This window comes from Carcharodon carcharias, chromosome 13 (genome assembly GCF_017639515.1).
Source record: "Carcharodon carcharias isolate sCarCar2 chromosome 13, sCarCar2.pri, whole genome shotgun sequence".
Taxonomy (NCBI): domain Eukaryota; kingdom Metazoa; phylum Chordata; class Chondrichthyes; order Lamniformes; family Lamnidae; genus Carcharodon; species Carcharodon carcharias.
In genome coordinates this window covers 105,052,763-105,079,680 of record NC_054479.1, presented here as the reverse complement: position 1 = coordinate 105,079,680, position 26,918 = coordinate 105,052,763, and the positions used below count along the sequence as shown (strand labels likewise).

The window sequence follows — 26,918 nt, the reverse complement described above, 5'->3', positions numbered from 1 at the left end:
CAGAGTTCTGCGGAATTCTGCGGGCTTTCTAGAGGTCTGCAGTTCAGGGTCAGCCCACAAGTTGGCGCCGTTGGCAACTGCCATGAGTGCCGTAGAGTATGTAAATAAGCAGGAGCCAGAAGCGGATTCCTACTCCACGCCCAGCTCCCCAGTGGGTTTCTCCGTGTTCTGCTCCCCCTGGGCTCCTGCTCTCCCCCTCTGCTTATGCCAAGGAAAGAAAGAATCTGCAGTGAGAAGCAAGAATACCCATCCCACTGTTAACCTGTAAGTAACAATTTTCTTAAAAGCATTGTTATAAGCAAATTAAAATACAATACGCTACTCGTTCCATTTAGGTATCAGACAGTAATCCAAAATTAATATAGCTGCATTCCACTCATTAGTATTATGGAGAATGCATTAAAAACATACCTCCTGAAATTAATACATATTACTCCACTAAGATGCTGCACAGCAGCGTGTCAAAAGTTAGGGCCTCCCCTGTGATGTTCCATGTTATGATCGGAGTCCTAAGCTTTAAAAGAGAGAAGTACCAAAGGGGAATTCCTTCCCAAAATAAATGCGGGTACAATAAAAAAAATCAGCTTGCACCATTTTTTGAAAGTCAGTTTGTGGTTGGCTAGAAGAGTGATGGAAGCAGCTCCTCTCCACATCTCCCCCACCTGTCCACCACCATCAACCGCAGCCCCCACCACCCCTGCAAACCACCTGAGTATTGCACTTGACATGTACTTTAGAAGGCAAGAAACCTTCCATTGATGAAAAAGGAAGGATTGCATTTATTGGGTGGAATTGTCCCAGATTTGTACTTTAAGAGCAGTAGCAGGTGGATAAAATGACGTTTTACCCGCCAATTGCAATTGTGGCTTTTCAGGCCGTATCATCCCAAACCCACCACATTAATTATGCATTCCCAGGAAACATGCCGTTTCCATGGCAGGCGGGCTCTCATTCACGTGCCACGCCATCACCTCGCCACTTCAGCACTTCAGGAGCCATATTTAAAGTCCAGCCATGTGCATACATCTCAGTGCTTCTGGCCCACAAATGATGCAAGATGACATGGTCCTGAAAGGCAAAAAGATTGCAGCCCCAGGTTCAATGAGCACCTTTTGGACGCAGTGGAAGCTTGCTCTGAAGTCCTCTACCCCCGGCTCTGGCCACAGGATGGCCAGCAACCTCAATAATCCAGTTTAGGAGAGGGTGGCAGCGGTGGTCAACACCAACACTCTTCAAAAGAGGACAGCCTCCCAGTGCCGAAAGAGGATGAATGGTCTCCTCCGTTCCGCAAGGGTAAGTTACTCTTCTCATCACTCTCAACTCTCACTCACAAACCCATCACACATCTGCAGGGCCCTCACTCACTGCTGGTTCAAGGGACATCACCATTCACTCTCACACACACCTTCATTGTCCTCATTCCATCCATGGGACCACTCACCACCCAGACATGCCAGGCATACTTATCATCTGGCCTGGCAGGTGTCCTGCTTACACTCCATCTCTATTCACGCAGGACAAGTTGGCACACAAGAGGGAGAGGTCGCAGACCAGTGGAGGAATACCTGAAATCAAGGTCCTCACTGACTTGGAAAACAGAACCATCCAGCTGGCTGGTGACAATCTGGATCGTTCCTGTGCTGATGGTGAGGTCGGCGGTGCTCTACCAAGTGAGGATCCAGCAGTGCAAGATCCATCAGACAACCATGTCATAATGTTTGTCCTCTTTCACAGGCCACCTCCATGCACCTTGCTTTCGCAGACACATTTCCCAAACAGCCGACGGAGTCCATGACACAGGGCCTCCAATCAAGTCCCAAAAAAACCTCTGAAGAAGAATCTGGAGGCAACTTCATTGAAGACCCGTCACAGCACTCACCCACACCCTCCACCAACACACAGACACACACCTTGGTGGGACTTAGCTTTACAGTAACCTTGGGATCACCATCTGGTGAACACATCGCACTGCCTGATCTGCAGCAGGCGGCAGCAGGGACTTCCCAGGTGTCTGGCACTCGGAGGACTACTGGAGGCCAAAAATTGCTGAGTCCGAGTCAGATGACAAGCCTCTGGACTCGGTCCTCAAACAGTTGGTGGAGTTGTAAAGGCAAGCTTGGGAACATCAGGAAGGGATGACCCCTGTAATCTTCAGATTGCAAGGCACGATGGAGGAGTCTGTCCATTTTCAGGCTGAGGTGATAGTGCTGGCATGCCAATGGTCAACACTGGTAGGATGGCAGCCGCTATGGGGACCTTGGTCCAGGAATTCACTTCTGCACTGCTGTGCGGGATCTGTGACTGACTGAAAATGTAGGAGTTGTGCACATTCCCTGGAAACCACGCGCAGACCTGCAGGATGTGTTTCTGGTGGTTGCACACCAGCTGCACATTCCAATGAATGGAATCCTTTGTGGCTGACAAAGTTAACCGCCTGTTGAGACAGAGATCTGAGTGCCACATGAATGCTGTCGATGGCACCCTGCACCCTTAGGAAACCTGACACCTGGGAAAATCCAATCACTCTTGCATCCTGGCTGACCTAGTCCCAGACAAAATGCACAAAGTTGTGTGTCCTTGCGAAGATAGTATCTATGACCTCATGGATGCATTTGTAGGTGGAGGCTTGTGATATCCCACAGTTCACTAGACATGCGCAGTCTCCGGCGACACTGGTTCTCAGTCAGCTGCAGGAATGAAAGGCGGCATCTATAGATCCTGGTTCTAGCTAGGCGCTGACCAGTGATGGCTCACTGTGGCTCTTTGGAGGTGTGTGCGGGAGCCCCAGCCGCCCCTTCTTCCAAAAGATGCTGCTCCTTCCTCTGCGTAGCCAGGTGCCTATGTCGCTCTCTTCTCAGTCGTCTTCACTCTCTAAGCCACGAAGCATACAGCTAGGTCACCAGGCTCCATGATTCTGATGTACTCCTCCTGCAGGATGAAAGAGACATGTGTGGTTTAACATGGGTGTACTAGGAACCTGTCTTGGTTAAGTCTGAAGGCCCCTTCGCACATCCTGGAGAGTGCTGGCCACTTGGATGGCCAGAGATGAGTGCGCTGCATGGATGCCCAAAACCTCACCCACCTGACCAATTGGCAGTAGCTTTGCCCATTGGACTGTATGTTATGCTCTCAGCTCAGGCACTCTCCTAACCCGTGCTGCAAAGGTGCACTGTTAGCTTGAATCATGGGGGAGATTGGTCTAAACCAGGATGATGACATTGCAAGGGGCTGTGGGCGCCTCCACCAGTGACTGCTCCATGGCCAGCTTTAGCAAGGAGATTGTACAATGTGCCCAGTCATCCAACTGTTCTGCAGTCCACTAGAATGCTCATTACTTTGCAGTCCATGTCTGAGGGGTGAAAAGCTCTAGAGCACTTGGTAGCACTTTCATGCCTATGCATTGTTTAAGTGGGCAGGGAAGCTAGGGGTCTGACTCCAATTGTATCATGTCTCAGCTACAGAGGAATGGTCACTTTATACGAAGTTTCCCTAATTCCCTAAAGCCACATCCTTCATCCACACCCTCACCCGCCATGTGCTTGTGTGCTACCTTCAACTGCAGGGCAGCCCTCACCCCCACCCCCCAATGCGCCTCTACCGCAGGGCAGCCCTTGCCCCTTCCCCCCACCCTACCAACATGCCTCAACCTTGAAGTCCAGCAGACGACCCAAGCGAGTGCTCCGCAACGTCACTGTATACTCACCTTTGAGCACCCCTCAAAGTACAGCCTGCCAAGCGTGCGCCTTTTATATGCTGCTGTGAAACACATCGGCATGCAATCACTCCGACATGGGCAGACGATCCAGCGGTTGGCCGGGGTGGGGGGGTGGGGGGAGATCCAGTGGGCTGGACTTACAATGATATGCAGATATATTACAGTGAGGTTCCTGACATCTGATGGCAGGAAACACGGCCCACCATTGCGGTCGGAACAGATGATCGTAAACTGGCTTCATAAAATGATGAAACCGATTTTTGGCCTTCTCGTCATATTGTCTGCTCAGACCACCAAACATGCCTGATGCCAGCAGGCACAGACAATTCCGCCCACTGTTTTCTCCTTCACAACATATCAATTTTCATGGTGTATGGTTCCATAGGTTCTGGTAGTTCACCAATGTCCTGCTTGGTGGTCATTCCCCAAGTGAGCCCAGACTGTGGAGTGTTGGCAGGCTATTTGGCAATAGCAGACATCTCAACTGAGCCCCAACCTGTCCTCATGTGAAGTCTACATATGCATGCACTTTCCAGCATGATTACTGCATATAAATCAGCATTCAAAACCCTGGCTGGGTATTTTTCCATCTAACACAGAATTGGCAATGTTGATTGCATACAATGCCCACAGAGCTTTTCATTATGACCTTCAGCACTTCAATCTGAGTCCACTATTCACGGGGAGTAAAATGGGAAATCATTTTCTCTTGATTGGAGGCTTTCATAACAAATCAAATGAAGAATGGGTTATAACTAGAGACCGTAAGCGACAGTACATTATGCATCCATTATGTTTTAAAATAGTTATTAAGTGAGTTAGCATTGTTCACCAACTGCAGTTGTAGCAGTAATTGTTTAAGTTGGTCCCCATGCAAATTAGATATAACAAAGAAGTTTGTGTGCAGCATAAATATCGATATGGACCTGTGGTCCAAATAGTATTTACAGCACAAAAACAAGCTATGTAAGCTGATTCAACACAGCTGTTAAAACTATTTCCCCAGTACAGTCTCACCCAACTGCTATCCCAAGTGACCACTTTATTTACAAATGACTTGCTTCAATACATGTTGCAGTCACTTGGAGGTAAAGAGGGTAATCCCCTGTTGTGAGTGTATTGTTATTGTTTAAGATTTCTGATCATTGTCTTTATGTAATAAGAACAGAAAAATAGGAGTAAATCATATGACCCCTCGAGCATTGTACGCCATTCACGAGAAGCATAGTTGATTTTCTGCCTTAACTACAGTTTCCTGCCTGAACCCCACATATCCCTTGATTCCTTCAGTGTCCAAAAAACAATTAGTCTCCATCTTTGAATATATTCAACGATGGAGCATCCACAACTCTCTGGAGTACAGAATTGCAAGGATTCAAAGTCCTCTGAGTGAAAAGATTTCTCATCTCAGTCCTAAATGGTTGCCCCCTTATCCAGAAACTAGTTCCAGGTTCTCCAGCCAGGGAAAACAGTCTCTCAGCATCTACACTATCAAGCCTTCCCAGAATTTTATGCAATTCAATCAGATCACCTCTATTCTGAACTCCAGAGAATACAGGCCCATTGTAATCAATCTTTTCTTATTAGAATAACTCTCTCATACAAGAAATTGCTACAAATTGGAAGCAAAATTACAAGTGGGGTTGGGCTAGTGATGAGTTTCACAATGTACACTGAAATCCCTATCTGTAATACTGTAGTGTAGGATGTGGACCATTGTTTCTATTACTGGGTTGATTTAATACCAAATTACATTCCATAATTTTATAAATTGCTGCAATTTATTTCTAACACTCATGAAGTCCATTCTCATCATGCAGTAACCAGAGAGAGAGCCTGCACTATCTATAACATTACCGTCAGAATGCCTTGGGAAATCTGAGGAATGAGTATAACAAATTACAAACCCCAGATTAGAGATAGCCAGCCAGGTCCAAAAGTTCAGCTCAGTGCCTGGTCCTTCAAGCCACCTCTTCACTGCACATTTTTAAAACAACTGTCACATGCAATCATGATTGCCAGTAAAAATTCATTTTGGCAGGAGTGAGGGAGCAGCATATGTTTTAAGGTTTTAAAAAGAAGTGTTTGAAGTGTATTGCGTTCAGTGATGAATAATGTTTCACTCTAAACCTTCCTAAGAACTCTTGTTTTAAAATTTTGTTTTTGATACATTTGCTAACTCTCATCACTTTCAAAAGTATTTCATGGTGGTTAAATCAGAAAATGCACAAATCCGCTAATCCTGCAATTCTCTGCACTGCAACGGGATCCTCTATAGGGAAAGCTCAGATAATGAGTTTCAATTTCAAATGAAAGGAGCTGGGGCCTCTAAAGTTGTATTGCATTCTTTATAATGACTTCATTTTATAATTAAAATATATTTTACTCTGGCAGGTAAAGATTTTTTGATTTGGAAGGGATATTACAATAGACTTTAAAATGTTACAAATTATGCCTACTCCTTAAAATGACAGGAACCCATATTTAACTACATCATCATGTAACTTTGTCTTTGTATGTCACAAGACCTATATGTCAGCTTTTTTGATGCTGGGTCACACTTATGAAGAGGTTTGTCAGATACTGCTAGCTGCACTGATTTGCAACAATACAACTGTAATGCCTCAGCCATCATAAGAAAGAACTGCTAACTCTGCAAAAGCCAGAGATTAAACTGGAAACGTCCTAGACCACATTACCCATTTCATAATGGGTATATCACATATTTTCTGAGTAATTAAAATAAAGTACACAAAAATTAATTTAATTCGCAATTTAGAATTGGTGGTATAGGGATTAGTTACCACATCTTCTGAGATATAACTATTTAATCTGACTTCTTGATGGGAAAAATACCACTGTAAATTAGTCCCAGAAAAACAACTTTTGAACTTTCAAAATTACCTAAAATATATTCCCTGTAAGGAAGAGGTTTTGAATAAGCATTTTACACTGAAAATATTTTCTCTCTCAAATGTTAAAATACATCATCTTAATATTACTGTGACAAAATAAAAAAGTCTGCCACAGTTTAAAAAAAATAAATTTTAATTCATTTTTATGTTACTCCATCTTTGGTTTACATCTCTAATTTAACTGGATATTTCTACAGATCCCTCTTCACAAAGTGGAAACCACTTCACACCAATGCTAGAGCTGCAGTACAAATGCATCTTCTATGCTATTTAAGATATACATTTTGTAGATACAGAACTACAGTAAAATACCTTCTATTTCAGCAATAATTAAACCACTGACATTTAGCAATGATTAAGGAAAAATGCTCATGTACATTTAAAAGTGTGCTCCCAATTGACATGAATAAAGTATAGAAGTTACGCATGAACAGGTCAGTTGATCTTGTTGGTCTCTGCATGAGTTATGATTCATATGAGAATTAGGAGGAGGAGGTCATTTGGCCCCTCGAGCCTGCTCCACCATTCAATGAGATCATGGCTGATTGTGGCTTCAACTCCACTTTCCATTCTACCTCCCATAACCCTCGACTCCATGTCGATCAAAAATCTAACCCTGCCTTGAATATATTCAATGACCCAGCCTCCATTGCTCTCTTCGGAAAAGAGTTCTACAGTCTAACAACACTTAGTAAAAAAAATTCTCATCTCTGTCTTAAATGGGAGACCCCTAAACTTTTAAATTGTCTCCCCCATAGTTCCAGACTCCCCCAGAAGGAGAAGCACCCTCTTAGCATCTACCCTGTAAAGTCCCCTCAGGATCTTGTTTCAATAAGATCACCTTTCATTCTTCAAAACCCCAATGGGTTAGGCCCAACCTGCCCAACCTTTCCTCATAAGCTAAACCGTTCATCTGGGGAATCAGTCAAGTGAACCTTCTCAAAGTGTTTCTAATGCAATTATATCCTTTCTTAAGTAGGAGACCAAAATTGTACACAATACACCAGATGTGGTCTCATTAAGGCCTTGTACAGCTGTGGCAATACTTCCCTACTTTTAAACTCGATTCCACTTGCATAAATGCCAACATTCCATTTGCCTTCCTAATCACTTGCTGTACCTGCATACTTACCTTTTGTGATTCATGTGCCAGGACACATGCCCTGTACGATAGAGTTCAGCAGTTTATTTCCATTTAAATAGTACACTGCTTTACTATTCTTCCTGCTAAAGCGGACAAGTTCACATTTCCCACATTACACTCCATCTGCCAAATTTTTGCCCACTCATGTAACCTATCTCAATCCCTTTGTAGAATGTTTATGTCCTCTTGACAACTTACTTTCCGAACTGTCTTTGTGTCATCAACAAATTTAGCTACCACACATTCAGTCCCTTGATCCAAGCCTCCTCCCATCCTACTTATCTAACTCTAAGTACAAATCATGCTATTCCCTTTGTCCTCATTTATATACCTAACTTGCTCTTAAATGCATTTATGCCATTCATCTCAACTACTCCATGTGACAACAAGTTTCATGTTCCAGCCATACTCTGGATAAATAAGGCTCTCCTGAATTCTTAATTGGATTTATTAGTGACCATCTTATATTTATTGCCTACAGTTTTGCACTCCCAAAAGTGAAAACATCTACTCTACATCTACCCTATCAACTTATTCACAATTTTCAAGACCTCTAATTAGGTAATTCCTTAGCCTGCTCTTTTTTAGCAGAAAGAGCCCCAGTCTGTTTAGCCTTTTCAGATCATTACAAGCTCTCAATTCTTGTATCATCTTTGTAAATCTTTTTTCCATTTTCTTCAGGACCTCCATATCTTTTTTTGGAACATGGAGACCAGAATTGCACATATTACTCCAAGTATGGTCTAACCAATATATGTTTAATCATGTCTTTGCCTTTCAGTTCTATTCTAGAGGAATACATACAGGTTACATTTAGTCCATGAAATTTCTAGCCTGTGTGAAATTCTGTGAACAACATTCATTACATTGAAGCAATTTAATATAAAAAGTATTAAAGGAATTGCCAGGAAACCATTAACTAGATTCCACCCTCCCCAACCCATTTTTAAAACGTTCCTTAAAATGTGAAAGACTTACCTAAACATTTCACATTTCCTACAGCATATGCAGAAGCTGCACGGGGCTGATTTGCAACCAGAGCAAGTTCTCCAAAATACTGCCCTCTTGAACAGCGAGCTATTTCCACTCCACCATTTGCATCGGGTTTGGCCTATATTAAAAGAAGTCAAAAAGGAAAATGATCTTTCAACATACAAATTCTGTGTGTAAATAAAGTTTGAAGAAACAGAAATAGAAAATGATAGCAACGCTCAACAGGTCAGGAAGCATCTGTGGAGAGAACAGAGGAGTTAACATTTAGATTGTGGAACCCATAACAAAATAGAGTTGAATTCTGACAAAACATTCACGCTCAAACTGAAACATCTCCATTTCTCCACAAATGTTGACTGACTTGCTCAGTGCTTCCAAAATGTTTTATTTCTGAGATGAGCTTCCAATCATATATTCACACCATCACTAAGACCACCTATTCCCACCTCCAAAACATTAGCCGACTTCTATTGCAGCTCAACTGCTGCTGAAACCCTCATTCATGCCTTTGTTATCTCTAGACCTTACTATTCCATTACATTCTTGGTTGGTCTCCAACATTCTACCCTTTGTAAACTTGAGGTCATCCAAAACTCTGCTGCCCGTATTTTAACTCGCACAAATCGTATTCACCTGTCCCTGTGTTCGCTGACCTACACTGGCTCCCAGTTAAGGAAGTCACAGTATCTTGACAGTGCAGGAGGTCATTCAGCCCATCAAGTCTGTACTGGCTCTCTGAAAGAGCATTCCACGGAGTCCCACTCCCCAGCCTTATCCCCATAACCTTGAACATTCTCTCTTTTCAGATAGCAATCCCATTCCTTTTTGAATACCTCGATCGAACCTGCCTTCACCAACCTTTCAGGAAGTTTGTTCCAGACTCCAAACACCCTCTGGGTGAAAAGTTTTTTCCTCACATCACATTTCCTCCTTTTGTCAATTATTTTGAATCTGTGCCCTCCAGTTCTTGATGTACTCTTTAGTGAGAACATTTTCTCACTATTTACCCTGTCCATATCCCTCAGGATCTTGAATATCCGTTTCAAGTCACCTCTCAGCCTTCTTTTCTCCAAGGAAAACAGTCCCAACCTCTCCAATCTATCCTCAAAGTTACAGCTCTTCATCCCAGGAATCATTCTTGTGAATCTCCTCCGTCTCCAATGCCTTTGCATCCTTCCTCCAGTATGGCAACCAGAACTGGAAGCAGTACCCAAGATGAGGCCCAACTAGAGTCTTATACAAGTTCAACATGACCTCCTTACTCTTGTTCTCAATTATCCTGCACTTGTCCAAGTAACTATTGATTTTATCCCGTGCTATAGTTTCCATAACTCCCTACCACTGGGGTCAAACTGACTGGTCTGTAGTTATCAACTTTATCCTTGCACCCCTTTTTGAACAAGGGTATAAGATTCGCAATCCTTCAGTCCCCTAGCACCTCCCCTTTGTCCAAGGAAGGCTGAAAGATTATTACGAGTGTCTCTGCGATTTCCATTCTCACTTCTCTCAGTATTCTTGAATGCATCTCAACTAGTCCTGGTGCCTTATCTATTTTAATTAAAGATAGCCTTTCCAAAACCTCCTTCCTCTCAATTATGAGTTCTTCTAATGTACCAGTTACCTCCTCTCTCACCTCAGTCTGGGGAGGATCCTCTTCCTTTGTAAAAACAGATGCAAAATACTTGTTTAACACTTAAGCTATTTCTCCAGCCGCCACATGCAAGGCCACTTTTTTGTCTCGAATCAGTTCTACTATTTCTTTTACCACCCTTTTATTATTTACATTTTGAGTCCCACACTAGTGTTCTGGAGTTAAACAAAGGTAACCACATAGGCATAAGGGCAGATTTGGCCTTAGTGGACTGGGCAGGAATACTACAAGGTAGGACAGTTGATGAATAGTGGCAGATATTTAAGGTGATATTCAATTCCTTTCAAGTAAAATATATTCCAAAGAGGAAGAAAGATGCTAAGAGGAGGAAAAGCATCCATGGCTAAGCAAGGAAGTTAAAGATAACAAAGGCAAAAACAAAGGCATACCAAATTGCAAAGATCAGTGGCAGGCTGGAAGATTAGGAAAAGATCAACAAAAGGTTACTAAAAAAATAATAAAAAGAGCAAAGGTAAATTATGAAAGAAAACTAGTGCAAAATGTAAAAACTGATCGCAAAAGCTTCTACAAGTATACAAAAGGAAAGAGAGTAGCTAAAGTGAATGTTGGTCCCTTGGAGGATGAGAATGGGGAGTTAATAGTGGGAACGCAGAAATGGCAGAGATGCTTAATCAATATTTTGCCTCAGTTTTCACGGTGGAGGACACTAGTACCAACCCAATAGTAACAGATAGTGCACAAGGTATAGAGAAGGAGGGACTTAGAACAATCACCATCACTAGAGAAAAAGTACTGAACAAACTATTGGGATTTTCGGGTGACAAGTCCCTGGACCTGATGGCCTACATGCCAGGGTCTTAAAGGAAGTGGCAGCGGAGATAGTGGATGCATTGGCTACAATATTCCAAAATTCCCTGGATTCTGGAAAGGTTCCAATAGATTGGAAAAATGCTAATATAACACCCTTATTCAAAAAAGAGGGGGGAGGGTAGGCAGAAAGTAGGAAACTGTGGAGCAGTTAGTTTAACGTCTGTCATTGGGAAATTGTTAGAATTCATTATTAAGGAAGTAGTAATGGGGAATTTGGAAAGTCAAAATGCAATCCATCAGAGTCAGCATCGTTTTATGAAGAGTAAATTGTGTTTGACTAATTTGCTAGAGTTCTTTGAAGATGTGACAAGCAAAGTGGATAATGGGGATCCTGTAGGTGTAATATACCTGGACTTCCAGAAGGCCTTTGATAAGGTGCCGCACAAAAGATTAACACACAAGATAAGATCACGTGGAGTTAGGGGTAATATATTAGCTTCGATAGAGGATTGGTTAACCAGCAGAAAGCAGGGAGTTGGGATAAATGGGTCTTTTTCTGGATGGCAAGCTGTAACTAGTGGGGTGCCATAGTATTCGGTCCTTGGGCTCCAACTATTTACAATCTATATTAATGACTTGGATTCAGCGATAGAAGGTACTACAGCTAAATTTGCAGATGATACCAAAATAGGTGGGAAAGTAAGTTGCAATGAAGAAATAAGACATTTTCAAATGGATATGGACAGGTTAGGTGAATGGGCCAAAATTTGGCAGATGGAGTTTAACGTGGATAAGTGTGAGGTTATCCATTTTGGTTGGAAGAATAAAAAGGTGACTTATTATTTAAATGGAGAGAAACTTCAGAATGCTTCAGTGCAGAGGGATCTGTGTGTCCTCGTGCTTGAATCGCTGAAAGCTAGTATGCAGGTACAGCAGGTAATAAGGAAGGCAAATGGAATTTTGGCATTTACTGCTAAAGGAAGAGAGTATAAAAATAGGGAAGTGTTGTTACAACTGCACAAGGCATTGGTGAGACCCCACCTGGAGTACTGTGCACAGTTTTGGTCCCCTTACTTGAGGAAGGATGTGGTTGCATTGGAGGCGGTTCAGAGGAGGTTCACTAGATTGATTCCAGAGATGCGGGGCTTGTCTTATGAGCAGAGATTGAGCAGTTTAGGCCTATACTCGCTCGAGTTTAGAAGGATGAGGGGAGGTCTAATTGAGATATATAAGATGCTAAAGGGGATAGATAAAGTAGACGTGGAGTGGATGTTTCCTCTTATGGGGCATTCTAGAATGAGAATGCCATAGTTTTAGGCTAAGGGGTGGTAGATTTAAATCAGAGATGAGGAGGAATTACTTTTCTCAAAGGGTTGTGAATCTGTGGAATTCACTACATCAGAGTGCAGCGGATGCCGGGACGCTGAATAAATTTAAGGAGGAGATAGACAGATTTTTAATTAGTAATGGGTTGAAGGGTTATGGGGAGAGGGCGGGAAATTGGAGTTGAGGCCGAAATGAGATCAGCCATGCTTGTATTGAATGGCGGGGCAGGCTCGAGGAGCTGAATTGCCTACCCCTGCTCCTGGTTCTTATGTAAAGACCCTTTTATGTTCACTGCCAGCTGCTTTTCATGCTCCCTCCTCGCTTTTCTTATTAGTTTCTTCACTTCCCCTCTGGTCCTTCAATATTCAGCCTGATTCTCCATTGTATTTTCTACCTGACATCCGTCGTACATGCACTTTTTCCTTTTCATCTTTACCCCTATTTCTCTTGTCATCCAGGGCACTCTGGGTTTATTTGTCCTACATTTCCACTTCAAGGGAATATACCTTGACATTTTCTGCAACACTTTTTCTTTGAAGGTGGTCCATTGTTCAGCCACCATCTTTTCTGCCAACATTTGATTCCAACTCTCTCAACTCGGATGCATTCCTATTGAAGTTGGCTTTCTCCCAATTAATTATCCCTGCTTGGATTGTTCCCCATCTTTTTCCATGATTAACCTAAATTTTATGATACAATGGTCACTGTCCCCTTGAAGCTCCCCCACTGATCCATTCGGGCCAACTCATTCCCCAGAACCAGCTCCAAAAGTACATGTCCCTCATTGGACTGGAAACATACTGCTGCAGAAAATTATCTTGAACGCATTCCAGGAACTCTCGCCCCTCTTGTCCTTTTGTATTATTCCTATCCCAGTCTATATTGGATAATTGAAGTTCCCCATTATGATTGCTCTATAATTCTTGTGCCTCTTGTAATTTCTTTGCAAATTTGTCTTCTTCCACTAATTGGTGGTCTATATACTACACCAATCAATGTTATTGTACCTTTTTCATTCCTTTACCTAGCCAGAGAGATTCCATCCTTGATCCTTCTAGAACATCCCCTCTCTCCAATACTGTAATGCCATTTTTAATCAATATTGCCACTCCCCTCACTTTTCTTCCTTTCCTGTCTCTCCTAAACACCTTGTACCCAGGAATATTTAATACCCAGTCATGCCCTTCTTTGAGTCAGGTCTCTGTTATAGCAATAATATCATAATTCCATTTGTCAAGCTGTGCCTGCAGTTCACCAATCTTTTTAACCACATTCCATGTATTCACATACAAGCACATTAGCCCTGATTTAGGCTTTTTTTTACTTTCCACTGATTCTGGCCCCACCTAATTACTTTCTATTGCCTACTCTAATTTCATCAAACTCTCCAAGTATTCTGTTTACCTTGATATTACTCTCTGATATATCCATATAACCCCCAGGTCCCAGGTAGGAAAGGTGGCGCTCCAATCCCCGGTCTCTATTTATGCTGCTCCTGGTTGCCAACCTGCCTCTGCTCTACTCCCAGGTAAGAAAGGCCATGCTCCAATCCCTGGGCTCTGTTTATGCTGCTCCCGGTTCCCAACCTGCCTCTGCTCCACTCCCAGGTAGGAAGAGCCTCGCTCCAATCCCTGGGCTCTGTTTATGCTGCTGCTCCAGGTTCCCGACCTGCCTCTGCTCCGCTCCCAGGTAGGAAATCAACATCTTGATTTTAAAATCCTCATCCTTGTGTTCAAATCCCTCCATGCCCTTGCCTCTCCCCATCTCTGTAAACTTCTCCTGCCCCATAACCGTCTGAGGTGTCTGCACTCAACTAATTAGGGCCTCTTGAACAGCCCCAATTTTAATTGCGCCACCACTGATGACTGCCTTGATGACCCAAGGTTTAGAATTCCCTTCATACATTTCTCCACATTGCTTTCCTTCTTTAAGACACTCCTTAAAATCTACCTCCTTTATCAAGCTTTTGGTTATCTGACCCAATATCTTATGTGACACATTGTCACATTTTGTTTTATAATGTAAACCTTGAGACGTTTTATTATTTATATAATGCCTTTAATGTAATGTTCAGATCTTCAACATCTGTACTTTTTGCTTTTAAAGAACAAGGAATCTTGTTCAAAACAGAATAGAGCAGTTAAAAATATGACTTGCTGTATTAGAGGCTAAATGCCAAACATTTTGGTACAATAATCTTCTGTGTGCTATATTAACACTGACATTAAACCAGTTTATTATGACTGCTTCCATTAACATACCAAACAAAAAATTGTCATAGCCAAGCATTAAACATTTGTTTACTAATTTCAAGAACAGTCATAAATCAACCCTTTGATGTAAGATAATTTACTTCAATATATATTTTAAGTGCTAACCCTGAATTGAAATGTAGTGCTTATACTGGTATAGTAATCAAAGAGAATCTCCAAGTGTACCTGCATTCCACCAATGTTAAGCCTAACTGATCCAGTTCTTGTTTTGCATTACATGCTGACTGAGCAAAAGATTAGGATGATTACTACCATCTACATTTTCCTGGGTTTTAAATGAACCACATGTTAAAAATAGTAATTGTGTAATTTAAAAACCTATTATAATTTTGTCTATAATAAAAAAACAAATTTTAAGCTACACAGGTTTTCACTTCATGTAGCTTTTTGGTGTTTTCCCTTGATCAAGTTTGAAAAGAATTCTGAAGCTGTCATGTCCCTCTCTTTTCTCAGAAGTGTCCTGAATTTCTATCCTACATTTACAGTGAAACTCCTTTTGCAGGGAATAAGGAGGGAAGAATTTATAGATGGAAAGCTCAAATTAATCGTCATATCATTTCTCCCGAATCCCCAAATTACACACAATGTGCAAAAAAAAACTTCCCCAATCACATATCCTACTTCAGATTATGTTCTGTAAACGGGCAGATCCAAATAGAAAATTTAAAATGAATTTAAAAACAGATGGAGCCCAAACTGGCTAACTAAGAGTGATCTAGTCAGTTGCTTTACAAGCATCTGGAATGAACAGCTTAGCTGCACTTCTCAGAGTTAAAACAGAGTATTTTGTAATGGGATAATGAAGGCAGCTCCATACAGAATATTGGATAGTTGGGGTGAATTACAAATATTCAACTGGTTTAGGATCAGCATGTTCAAGTGGAGTCTTCTGTCCAATAGATGTTCCTCGATCATCTGTTAATTTACATTCACAAATATTAACATGGGTATTTTCATGAGTCAAATATGTGAAAACACAAAATTTTCTTTAATGAAGCAGACTTTGCCTTTTTGAGGGCAGGGAGGCTGCAGGAAAGGGCAGAAGCTGAACAAACCCAGACTATAGAAGCAGTTCAGGTGGGAATGTCAACCTGCTCATGATCAAACAGGAGTCATCTACTGAATAAGCATGAAGTAGGAAAAGAAGAATGTGGGTGCAGAAAGTGCTCCTCTGTTTAACTTGGCCCATCATCCAGTTTCTTATTTTTTATTTGGATAGGGTTAGCAATGGAAATACAATGTAGCAATGCTATGATTTTCAATGAGGCATTACACAAACTTTGTGTTGTTCATATACATTTATGTGCAATTAGTAATTTAATTTGTCTTTCTAAAAGACTGAGTACTTGTGTTTACCTTGTGCTTCATTGTTATCCGAACCTCTCCAGATTCTACAATATAAAAACAATCAGCTTTCTCTCCCTGAAGGACAAAAAAAAAATTAAATTCATAAAGCGTGAAAAATAAGTTTTATTTATGTTTAAAAAGAGTTTAAAATTAGAGTCATAGAATAATTACAACACATAAGAAATCCATTTGGCTCATCAAATCCATACTGGTTCTCTTCCCCCACTCTACTTCCCTAGAAAGAGTTAATTTCACTCAAGTGCCTATCCAATTTCCTTTTGTAATCATTGACTACCTCCGCTTCCACCACCCTGATAGGCAGCGAGTTCCAGGTCATCACCACTTGCTGCGTTGAAAAGTTCTTCCTCACATGTCCCCTGTATCTCTTATCCAAAACTTTAAATCTAAGTCGCTAGACACTGTACCATTGCTAATAAGAACAGCTTTTCTTTGTCTACCTTATTTAAACCTGACAATCTTGCATACTTCGATCAACCTCCTTTGCTCCAAGGAAAGCAACCCCAGTTTCTCCAGCCTACACTTGTAACTAAATTCCTCCATCTCTGGAACCATTCTGGTAAATTGTATGGCATAAGTAACTTGTCCATAGGAAAGTTACCCTGAACCTAGATAGTGTTAGTTCAGAGTAATAATCTTTGCAGTATTCACAAAAAAAGCATTTGGAGTTTAAATCCAAAATAAATTATATTTGGCTTCTCCCGAAGGATGAAAGTCAGTTAGTCAGCTTCGCATCTTTCTCATAACCAACAGTAAAGCTAGCAGGAAAGGACAGCTCGCACTCTGTTCTAATATCCTGGTTGCTATACATGATCAGATCTTGAACTGACTGCTCCATTTCTTGACTGTGGATCATAGCAACGAGTTATGTTAGATGGAGTAGCATGGAGAGTTTGGGTAGAGTGAGGGAAAAGGAGGGGAATGAATGAAAGGAACAGATCAAAAATGTGTCTGAAAACAGAGGTGACCAAGAATATGCTGTTAATCGCTTTAACTAATGCTGCAAAAAAGAAGATGGACAAGGCTCCTGAATTTCAAATATTGTTACTGGGCCACACAGCGTGGAATGGAAGGAAGCACAACACTTCCCATTTCTCTGGGTGACACATATCTCCTTTCCCCCAAAAAGGCCAGCAAGAGCCTGGTTGGTAGACAGTTGATGGTGATGACCAGCTTCTATCAAAATAATGTCATGAAATAGCAGGGTGATTTCTCAGTGCCACTGGGACCAATAATATTACCCCAGCCAAACTGCACACTAAACTCTCATAACAATTGGTTTGCCCGATAATGGAGTTACAACCACATTATCCGTGTCAATGTGAAATGGTTCCTCTGCAGTGGGCAACACATCCATTTCAGCAGCAGTTCATTCACCAGGAAAAGCATTATTGATCCATGAAGCCCCTGTGAGGTTCTGCTATATTTTCCTAGTGCCAGCTTTACATCTGCAACGTAAAGAGGGTGTTCTATGAGCCACAGTTAGCTGGCCCTCCAGCTGACTGGCAGGCAATGTTTAGTTTGCCTCTCCACATGTTCTACTTGCAAATTAGTAGCTGCAGCTCTAAGTTACTGGATCTGCTGCTCACTTATAGGCACAAGGCCTCTCTTGCCTCCTCCTCAAAGAAAAATACTCATGTGAGAATGGATTTAAATTAAATTTAGTTTGCACTAGGCTATTTCTTCACAACAATCCCGAAATTCAGATTTCCAACAGCAAATCGAGGAAAGATGGGTGGTGAACCTCAGACTGCTGAACATGAATCTTGACACAGTATCTGAAAACATCCTTTACCCTCCAGTGAACACTGCTGCAGTTATGACAGTTATCTTTCACAGCAGCTCCAAACTAGCCTCCTTTTTAGGAGGAAGTTTATATTATGAAATGCACCATTTATTATTCACTAATAGCAGCATTGCACAACATAAACTTCTTCCCGAAAAGGAGGCTGAGGGAGTCAAGGTCAATTATAGTTCTCTGCATTGGGGCATTTCTATTGCACGTTCCGCTTTTAAACTTCTTAAAACCTGCCCAAGCTTTTGGTCATCTGACCTAATATCTCATTGCCTGGCTTGATGTCATGCTTCAGTTTGTAATGCTCCTGTGAAGCACCTTGGGACTTTTCATTATGTCAAAGGCGCTATATAAATACGTTGTCATTGCTGTCAGTGTATAGTTGTGCTACCTTAATAGGCTTAGAAGGTGGATTTGTGGTGCCAAGTTATGAGAGATTTCAGGGTGATAAGACACTACAAGGCCGATTACACCATCCTGGAAAATATAGAGCCAAGATAGGGAGCATCCGCTGACCTGTGCATGGGAAATCTGAATCTAACTTTGCTATATTCTACAAGGTCAGCTTGTTTAAATAATAATAATGTGCTCATTTCACATTTTCAGAAGCAAGCAGAGTAAGTACTAAGAATTGAAGGGGCTGAGGAATCAAGAGAGTAGCAACTTTTAAATGGCTGCAATTCTATTTTAAGAAGTCTTTGATGTGGCTATGTAAAAAGCTAAAATAGACGATCAAGGATTTGAGGGAAGGACTGGCTCCCCAAGATGATAAAACATTAGATGGTGCATGAAAAGAAATACAAGAGGGCATTGATATATGGAGCCATAGAAGGAATCAGTGGAGAGAATGATGAAATCCAATGCTCTACCACGTCATAGGTGAAACACAATGTGTCAACTTACCACCCATCTGGCAATATTGCCTGACTCAATAAGATTAGTCTTTGATCTCCTGTTGACAGCAGCAACTGATCTTTCACTCTTGCGATCATGAAAGGCTAACGCAACAGTGCTGGTGGGTTTCTCAGCATTAAATGCATCGAAACTGATGCATCTCTTCTCCTTCTGCAACACCACTCTCCTCCATCAGTTGGAGCCTGCAGTATTGTGGATCCCCAAGACAAGGCCCAAGTTGTGGTTTGGGAGGAGCAACACAGCTAGAAGCAGGGCAAGAGATGCACGTCAATCTGGGTCAGCACTGTTGAGAAGGCCAGCTGCACTTTTGTAAAGTTCTGCCCCACTGGCAGGATGTTGCAGAATGGATTTCTCATTAACAGCACTCATTTCTCCAGTCTGCAGTTCTGTCCTCAGACCAGAAAGGAGAATACCTCATCCTGGAACAACAAACTAACCTAAAATTGGAAAGCTGAGCATGCCTGTTGCCATCCTCCAAAACAGACCCATAGAAGGCTACTTAACCAGGAGACTCTGACTGTGTTCCTAATATACATCAGTGTCTCTTGCCTCCGATACCACCATACCAATATGTTGTACTCCAATGTTGTTTCTTCTAATCTGGCCAATCAGCTGAGTCACAATGCCAGTGCTTCCAACACCGCTTGCCGAGAGGACTCCCAAGATGCAGCTGCTTTTAACCTACCCATTTACCCAACCCCTGATGCTGACTTTGGATTGCTACCCGAACCTTGAAGCTGCTGACTGTTGCTCAGCCACCTGCCTGAGTTCCAACTGTGTTGTCTCTTCCTGCCCACAGTATCAGTCAAGCAGACGAGAGAAGCAAATGACAAGGAGAAGAAAGAAAGACAGGGATGAAAGGAGGGGGAAGAGAATTCTGATGTGACATTGTGAGAGCATAATACAATTATGTGTTCTAACTGAATTTCATCATGTATATTGATGGCTTTAATCACACAGGGTCCAACATGAATAAACAAAGTTTATCTGAAATTGAGCCTGCAAGGTTTGGCTGGTTGTTTAAATACTGGGACATGAATTTACTGCATTCATCATTTTGTTTAAATTAAAGAATTGTAGAATTATGCAGCACAGAAGGCTGCCATTTGGCCCATTATGCCTAGGCAAGCTCTTTGGTTTTTATCTCTTTGGTAGAGTTGTCCAATTAATCCCACCACCCCCCACCCCCGCCCCACTCTTTCTCCATAGTCTTGTCATTTATTTTCCTTTAAGTGCTTATCCAATTCACTTTTGGAAGTTACTACTGAATCTGCTTCCAGCACCCATTCAAGCAGTACACTGCAGATTACAATGGACTTGCCGTGTAAAAAAATGTTTCATATTTGCATGTTTTACAAATATTCTTTTGGTTTCTTCTGGTTCTTTTGCCAATCACCTTAACTCCGTGTCCTTTGATTACTGTTTCATCTGCCACAGTTATTTAGTTTACCAGAACCATTTATGACTTTGAACAACTTGATCAAATCTCCTTTTAACCTTCTCAGTTGCAAGAACAACCCTAGCTTCTCTAGTCTATCCATATAACTGACTGACGTTCCCATTCCTGGTACCATTCTAGTAAAAGTATTTTGTACCCTCTTTAAGGCATTGGCATCCTTCCTAAAGCATAGTGCCCAGAATACAATACTTCAGCAGAGGCCTAACCTGTCTTTTATAAAGGTTTAGTATAACATCCTTGCTTTAATACTCTATTCCTCTATTAATAAAGCCAAGGATCCCATGTTTGTTTTCTTCCCCAAACAAACAGTCTTCTCGATTTATCCTGCCATTTTCAATGATTTGGGGACATATACACCCTTAAATCTGTACTGTTTAGTTCATAATGCCTCCTTATTCTTAGCAAAATGCATCACTTCACACTTTTCTGTGATAAATTTAAGTTGCCATGTTAGATCCATAATTATTTAAGCAAATACATTTTTCCCAGTAAAATTGCCATTTTTTTAATTTTACCATGCCAATGGTTTGAAATTTCTATGTTTTGAACCCATTGTAAACACTGTTAAGGATCAAACTTAATGTAACAGGAGGAGGAGAATAAAAAATGATGCACCTGAGCAATTATTCGTTCTTCATCCTTATACGTTTTGGTTCCAAATACATCAACTACCTTCATTCGTTCTCCTAACTTGAGATTTGAAATAATTTTCTGTTATTGGTTGCAATGCTTCACACAAGCAAGAATAAGTTTGAAAAGCAGAATACTGAGAGTGCTGGAAATCTGAGATAAGTGAAAATGCTGGAAGAAATTCAGCAGGTTATGGCAGCACCTGTGGAGAGATAAACAGAGTTAAGGTTTTAGGTGTGAGACTTTCATTAGAACTGGGGAAATCACAGATGCTGCCATAGCCTGATGAGTATTTCCAGCATTTTGTGTTATTTGTGAATAAGTTTGGCCTTTTGAACATATTCTCAATAGATTTTCAAGTTATAAGATCCTAGGAGTTTGTGGATAAATATGTTAAATATTTACTCCTTAAATCAGCTCTAAGTATTTATCTACATCAAGAAATACATAATAAGAAACAAAAATTAAATTCTGGGAATTCCAAATTTCTTAGCCATGCCAATTTGCAAACATTATAAACGATATATTTACATTGTTACACAATTTAAGCTTCCAAGGACAGAATAGTAGGTTCAATATAGTATCCAAACACAATTCATTGGTACGTTGAATCGGAAACTGCATAAACCATACTTACTTCTAGTGATTTTAGAAGTGGCAGTGACTTGACAAATTCTTCATACAATCTCCTCTTTCTCGCATTGTTTTTGAGAATAATTCTACGAAAAGTTGCTCTGTCCTAAAAAAAATGGTAGCTAGCTATAAATTTATACAGTCAAGTTAAATTGTAGAATTATATTTTCAGTTTTATTAATTTCAAATCTGACTTTTTGTAATGCTCTGATCAAATTTTACTGGTAAATATATTGTTGAGCATAATGTGCTAACACGCTAGTCAGATATACAAAAATGTATTAATACCTTTTCCCATTTCAAAACTCTTCCCTCCCACCCACTTTTCCCAGCAATACCCAAGTTTAGCCACAAGATGATGCACAACAGTAACCTACTGTTCATCTCCCTCCATGTGGAAAAGTGTCTCAAGTCCCTGGTGCTGAAATTGAATACTGTACTGAATGTATACCATTGCCACAAAGATAGTCACCTCACCCGAAATTCTATCTTACAATCCCTGTAACATGATTACCAAATTGCCCATAGCTTCAAGACAGCATTAGACAAAGTGTCTATACAATTTAACCATAACTACAGTCATTATCCTTTCTTGTCCTTAATTTCTCAGCTTTTTGTTAGCATGGTCGCCCATTCCCTCATAGCCCACCATTTCTCCTCTGGTTCTCACCAGGGGACTGGCTAAGTTTGGTTGAAGTCCAATGACGGTAGCATATCTCGAACAATGGTTTCCCCTCTCATCCAGTTACACTCAACAAGGTTTCATCTTTGGCCCCAATTTTTGGTTCATGTAACATGTTGCTCATGGAGATGTTATCAGTATACACAATCTTTTTAATGCCTAACTATCTATGCACTACATTATCACTTCCAACTTTGCCTCCAAGTTGCACTCCACCCTGACTCGGACATATCGTCATTGTCACAGTTAGAGTCCAAAATCCTAGCTTCCCTACCAAACATTATTTTGGAAGCAACATCAGGCTGAATACTTAAGTTATTCCAGGAGAAGACCCACCAGGGATGGTCAATAATTGTGACTTTGCCGTGGTTACCCACATCCGTGGGGGAAAAAGTAACACTATTCCATAGCCACATCTGTACCATCAGATTACCCACCTTGCCATGTTGCAGTTAAGCCATAATTTTCAGTGTTCAAGATGTCAAATGTGTAGGAGACAGTTGCAAAATATAGTGGGCATTTTAGGGCCAGTAAGGTTGTTGCCTGAAAATATTATTGCAGAATCTTTAAATACTCATTGTATTCCATCGAGATTATTTTGTATTCGTTCACGGGATGTGGGCATCGCTGGCAAGGCCAGCATTTATTGTCCATTCCTAATTGCCCTCAAGAAGGTGAGCTGCCTTTTTGAACCGCTGCAGTCCCATGTGATGCAGGTACATTCTCAGTGCTGTTAGGAAGGGAGTTTCGGGATTTTGATCCAGTGACACTGAAGGTGTGGCGACATAGGTTTCAAGTCAGGATGGTGAGTGGTTTGGAGGGAAACTTGCAGGTGCTGGTGTTCCCATGCATCTGCTGCCCTTGTCCTTCTAGGTGGTATTGGTCACAGATTTGGAAGGTGCTGTTGAAGGAGCCTTGGTGAGTTGCTGCTGTGCATCTTGTAGTTAGTATACACTGCTGCCGCTATGCTTCAGTGGTGGAGGGAGTGATGTTTAAGGTGGCGGAGAGGGTGCTAATCAAGCAGTTGCTTTGCCATGGACAAGGTGAAGGGTATTGTGTATTGTTGGAATTGTACTCATCCAGACAAGTAGAGACCATTCTATTGCACTTCTGACTTGTACCTTGTAGACGGTAGACAGACTTTGGGGAGTCAGGAAGTGAGTTACTCATTGTAGAATTCCCAATCTCTGCCCTGCTCTTGTAGCCACAGTATTTATATGGCTGGTCCATTTCAGCTTCTGATCAATGATAACCCCCAGGATGTTGATAGTGGGACTAATACCATTGAATGTCATGGGGAGAGGGTTAGGTTCTCTTTTTTTGGAGATGGTCATTATCTGGCACTTGCATGACACAATTGTTACTTGTCAATTATCAGTACAAGCCGGGATATTATCCAGGTCTTGCTGCATATGGACATGGGCTACTTCAGTATCTGAGGAGTTCGGAGTATTGTGCAATCCTCAGTGAGTAGCCACACTTCTGACTTTATGATGGATGGAAGGTCTTGATGAAACAACTGAAGATAGTTGGGCCTAGATTTCAATTCAGCAAGTAAGTGCTTTCAGATAGGAATATTGGGTATTTTCAGTTTTTCAACATGTCATGTATTGGTTTCCTATTTCAACTGCTCTGACTGGACAACACAAAATGTATTTATTTATAAAATTCAAATTCCTCAACACTTACCAGACCCCATAGTGCTCCATTGGAGGTAGCAATAATGGTAGCTGCTCTGGGAGTATTATACATCAATGCCAGCTCACCAAAGCTACCACGATTATCATAGACCCCGACACACCTTTGCAATCCATCCAAATTGACAAATATATCATATTTTCCCCTGGAAAATGTAAACATTGCCTGGCCTTAGTCAAAGAAAAATATCCTCATATTTTATGAGCAAATAACTCTGCTAACCCTCAGTGTTTTCAATCAAATCAGCATTTGGAATGAAGAAGTATCTAGGATTAAATTAAACTCCAAACTGCTGAAGAGCGCATAAAATTGAGTCTGGAAGCTGTGGCACAGTTTATTATTTTTTTTAAAGTTCAAAGTTCTTCAGAGGGTTCCTCAAGATGGAGGTGCCCTCACAATCCCCAACTTACACGAGTTGCACTCACCTCTCCCAGTGGAACTACTTTCAAAGCTTCAGGCCCTCTGATTGGACTGACTGCGGCAGACAATTAGGAGGCCATCTCCCACAGGTTAACACCAGTGGGCACACTGCCAGCAATCAAGGGCTGGGGACCCGGAAATGGTCCAGATATGTGATTTTAAAAATTAATTCTTTCTTGGGATGCGGGTGTTGCTGGCTGGGTCAACATTTATTGCCCAACCTTAAATTGTCCTCGAGAACGTGGTGGCGAGCCACCTTTTTGGATCACTGCAGTCCATGTGGTGTCGTACACCCACAGTGCTGTTAGGAAGAAAGCAGGGCCAGGGAGAGAAATCATGGGCAAAAACAAAAATACCTGGAAAAACTCAGCAGATCTGGCAGCATCTGCGGAGAGGAATACAGTTAAAGTTTTGAGTCCAAATGACCCTTCAACAGAACCATGAGAAATCATGGGCCTTGGTGCTTCTCCTGTTTCTGGGCCCCTTATCCCCTCCTCACCCTCAATCATACGCGACATTTTTTGCCCTTTCAAGATTCACCAATCAATTCAACAATCAATCACAGAAGGATCCTCGTAAAATGATAACTCCCAATATTTGCAACTGGCTACAAATATTGCAGCATGGGACATTAATATTAAGAGCAGTAACGATATAATACAGTATTTGTTTGTGTGCACCCATACATGATCCCACTGTGACTATTAAATAAACCAGCAAGTACAAATTTTATTTCAACAGCACCGTGCAATATTGTTAATTTGACAGGAAAATATTCCGGTTATTTATAACTGTGCTGGTGATAACACTGGTTTTGATGGCTGCCTCGGTCCTCATTGACATGTTCTGTACATTACACCATATGTAGATAGTGACAGTAAATTCATATTTGGGGGAAAATTTCAATAATTGCAATCCAGTTTACAAGAAAACCTTCCAGGTTTTATATATTTTATATATTTTGACTTCCTGTTCTGTATAGAACAGAAAGACCGTCTCCATGCTGCAGCTCACATGGTTTCATTGTTGGAGAGTTGCAAAAAGGGGAGGGGACAGTTCCATTCACTTGCTGCTGCCTAAGGTCCCTCCTCTGACTCCAGGCACACTAACAACAGCACTCACTTGCCTTGCTCAAGATAACTCAGTATCACTAGAAGTGAGGTTCCTGTTCCCTGGAAATGGCTCCTTCTGCGGATGTGGACGACAGCCGGGTCCAGCCTGGCATGAGGCTGAGTGACAACTTTCCCAGGCCTGTTCCAGCCTCGTTACCAGAGGACACTCCCTCTTGTTCTTTCATATTTTGCTTCTTCTCCTGGGCCTCCGGAAGATGTCATTACAAATTGTTCATTGCAGCTGAAAGACTCCTGCTCCATCTCGGCCAGGGGGTATGGCCAATATAACAGCAGCAGCTCCTCCAATCACAGGTTCCTTCTCTCTTGCCCCTTCAATCTTAGATTCTGTCTCTGGAGGAACAACAAAATTGGGAGAGGGGGAACCTATGATCGGAGGAGCTGGAGCAATGACTAACTCAACCACCGAACATTGTCTTATCATGTCTCATTGGGTTCCCCAACAGATTGCATTCAACAGATCTTTGCAACTTAAAGGGAAATAACATGACAGCTTTGAAAGAAACACTCTCTCACACACCTGTTGATAACTTGCTCATTTCTTTCTCAGACGTAGAACGAAGTGCATTGCTAGATGACCTTTGCAGACCAAGCAGCAAGAGGGAGAGAGGAACAGACAGCACCACACCACAAAGAGCCACTGGAAAACCAGCAAATCACCAGAAACAAGAGAACGAAAAGAAGAACTGCATACATCCAGTGGATCATGTCAGCAAGCAGGAGCCTCAGCTTCTATTGGATGGAAGCAGTGGGGATTGCATCAATGGACCACATGAACCTATTTTTATACAATGCACAATTATTTCTATGATTTGAACTACACCAGGTTATAAGGATGCTGGGTATAATTACATTTCCTTACCCAGACACTATTAAAACAGAGATCATTTATGTGGTGAGAGTTTACATGTTCAATATAAACACAGCACCAGAACTGAATCACAGTCACAGCTGACGGATGTGATGGAGGTGTGATAGAGACCCAAACTTCATTTCCTTCCACCTACAGTTCCTCACAATGATCAGACAAAACAAATAATCACATTAATAGAAGTTTTTTGGTAACTCGCCTATTTGTTCATTTAGCTTTGGAATGGCAATATTTCACAGCATTGTCCTTTTCTAGTATGTGGTCCCCACAGATCCCCAGGGTAGGGACTGCTCTCAGTATAAAGTATAAGAGAAGAGTTTGCAGAGTTTAGAGACAATTGGGTTGAAACAACCACTGTATGCTCTGCTTTCTATTCAATCCCAATTACTTCAGTAGAAGTATGGTATGATGGGAAGCTAAAGCAATTCCTCCTGTTTTATGACCCTGACCAAGTCGAATTTCACCCCCATGCATGTCCAAAGTGGGCTTTGCAAGGCTAGGGATGCAGTTTTACTTGGACAAAGGTGAATAA

At 41.6% G+C, this 26,918-nt stretch overlaps 1 protein-coding gene and 1 long non-coding RNA gene across 2 annotated transcripts in view; one reads left to right on the top strand and one right to left on the bottom strand.

Annotated features, from left to right (window-relative positions):
• The window catches only part of LOC121286369 (cAMP-dependent protein kinase type II-beta regulatory subunit-like), a 90,272-nt gene that overhangs the window by 1,693 nt on the left and 61,661 nt on the right, over positions 1 to 26,918 (bottom strand). Inside the window, exons 6-10 of the mRNA XM_041203460.1 lie at positions 23,957 to 24,110; positions 21,590 to 21,691; positions 20,938 to 21,012; positions 16,145 to 16,210; positions 8,753 to 8,885 (exon numbers count right to left, since the gene is read on the bottom strand). Coding sequence (XP_041059394.1) covers positions 8,753 to 8,885; positions 16,145 to 16,210; positions 20,938 to 21,012; positions 21,590 to 21,691; positions 23,957 to 24,110 — 530 coding nt within the window. The remainder of the gene's footprint in view (positions 1 to 8,752; positions 8,886 to 16,144; positions 16,211 to 20,937; positions 21,013 to 21,589; positions 21,692 to 23,956; positions 24,111 to 26,918) is intronic.
• Positions 86 to 26,406, top strand: LOC121286371. Its single transcript, XR_005944922.1, has 2 exons — positions 86 to 264; positions 26,066 to 26,406. It is a non-coding gene; the product is annotated as an uncharacterized LOC121286371 (long non-coding RNA).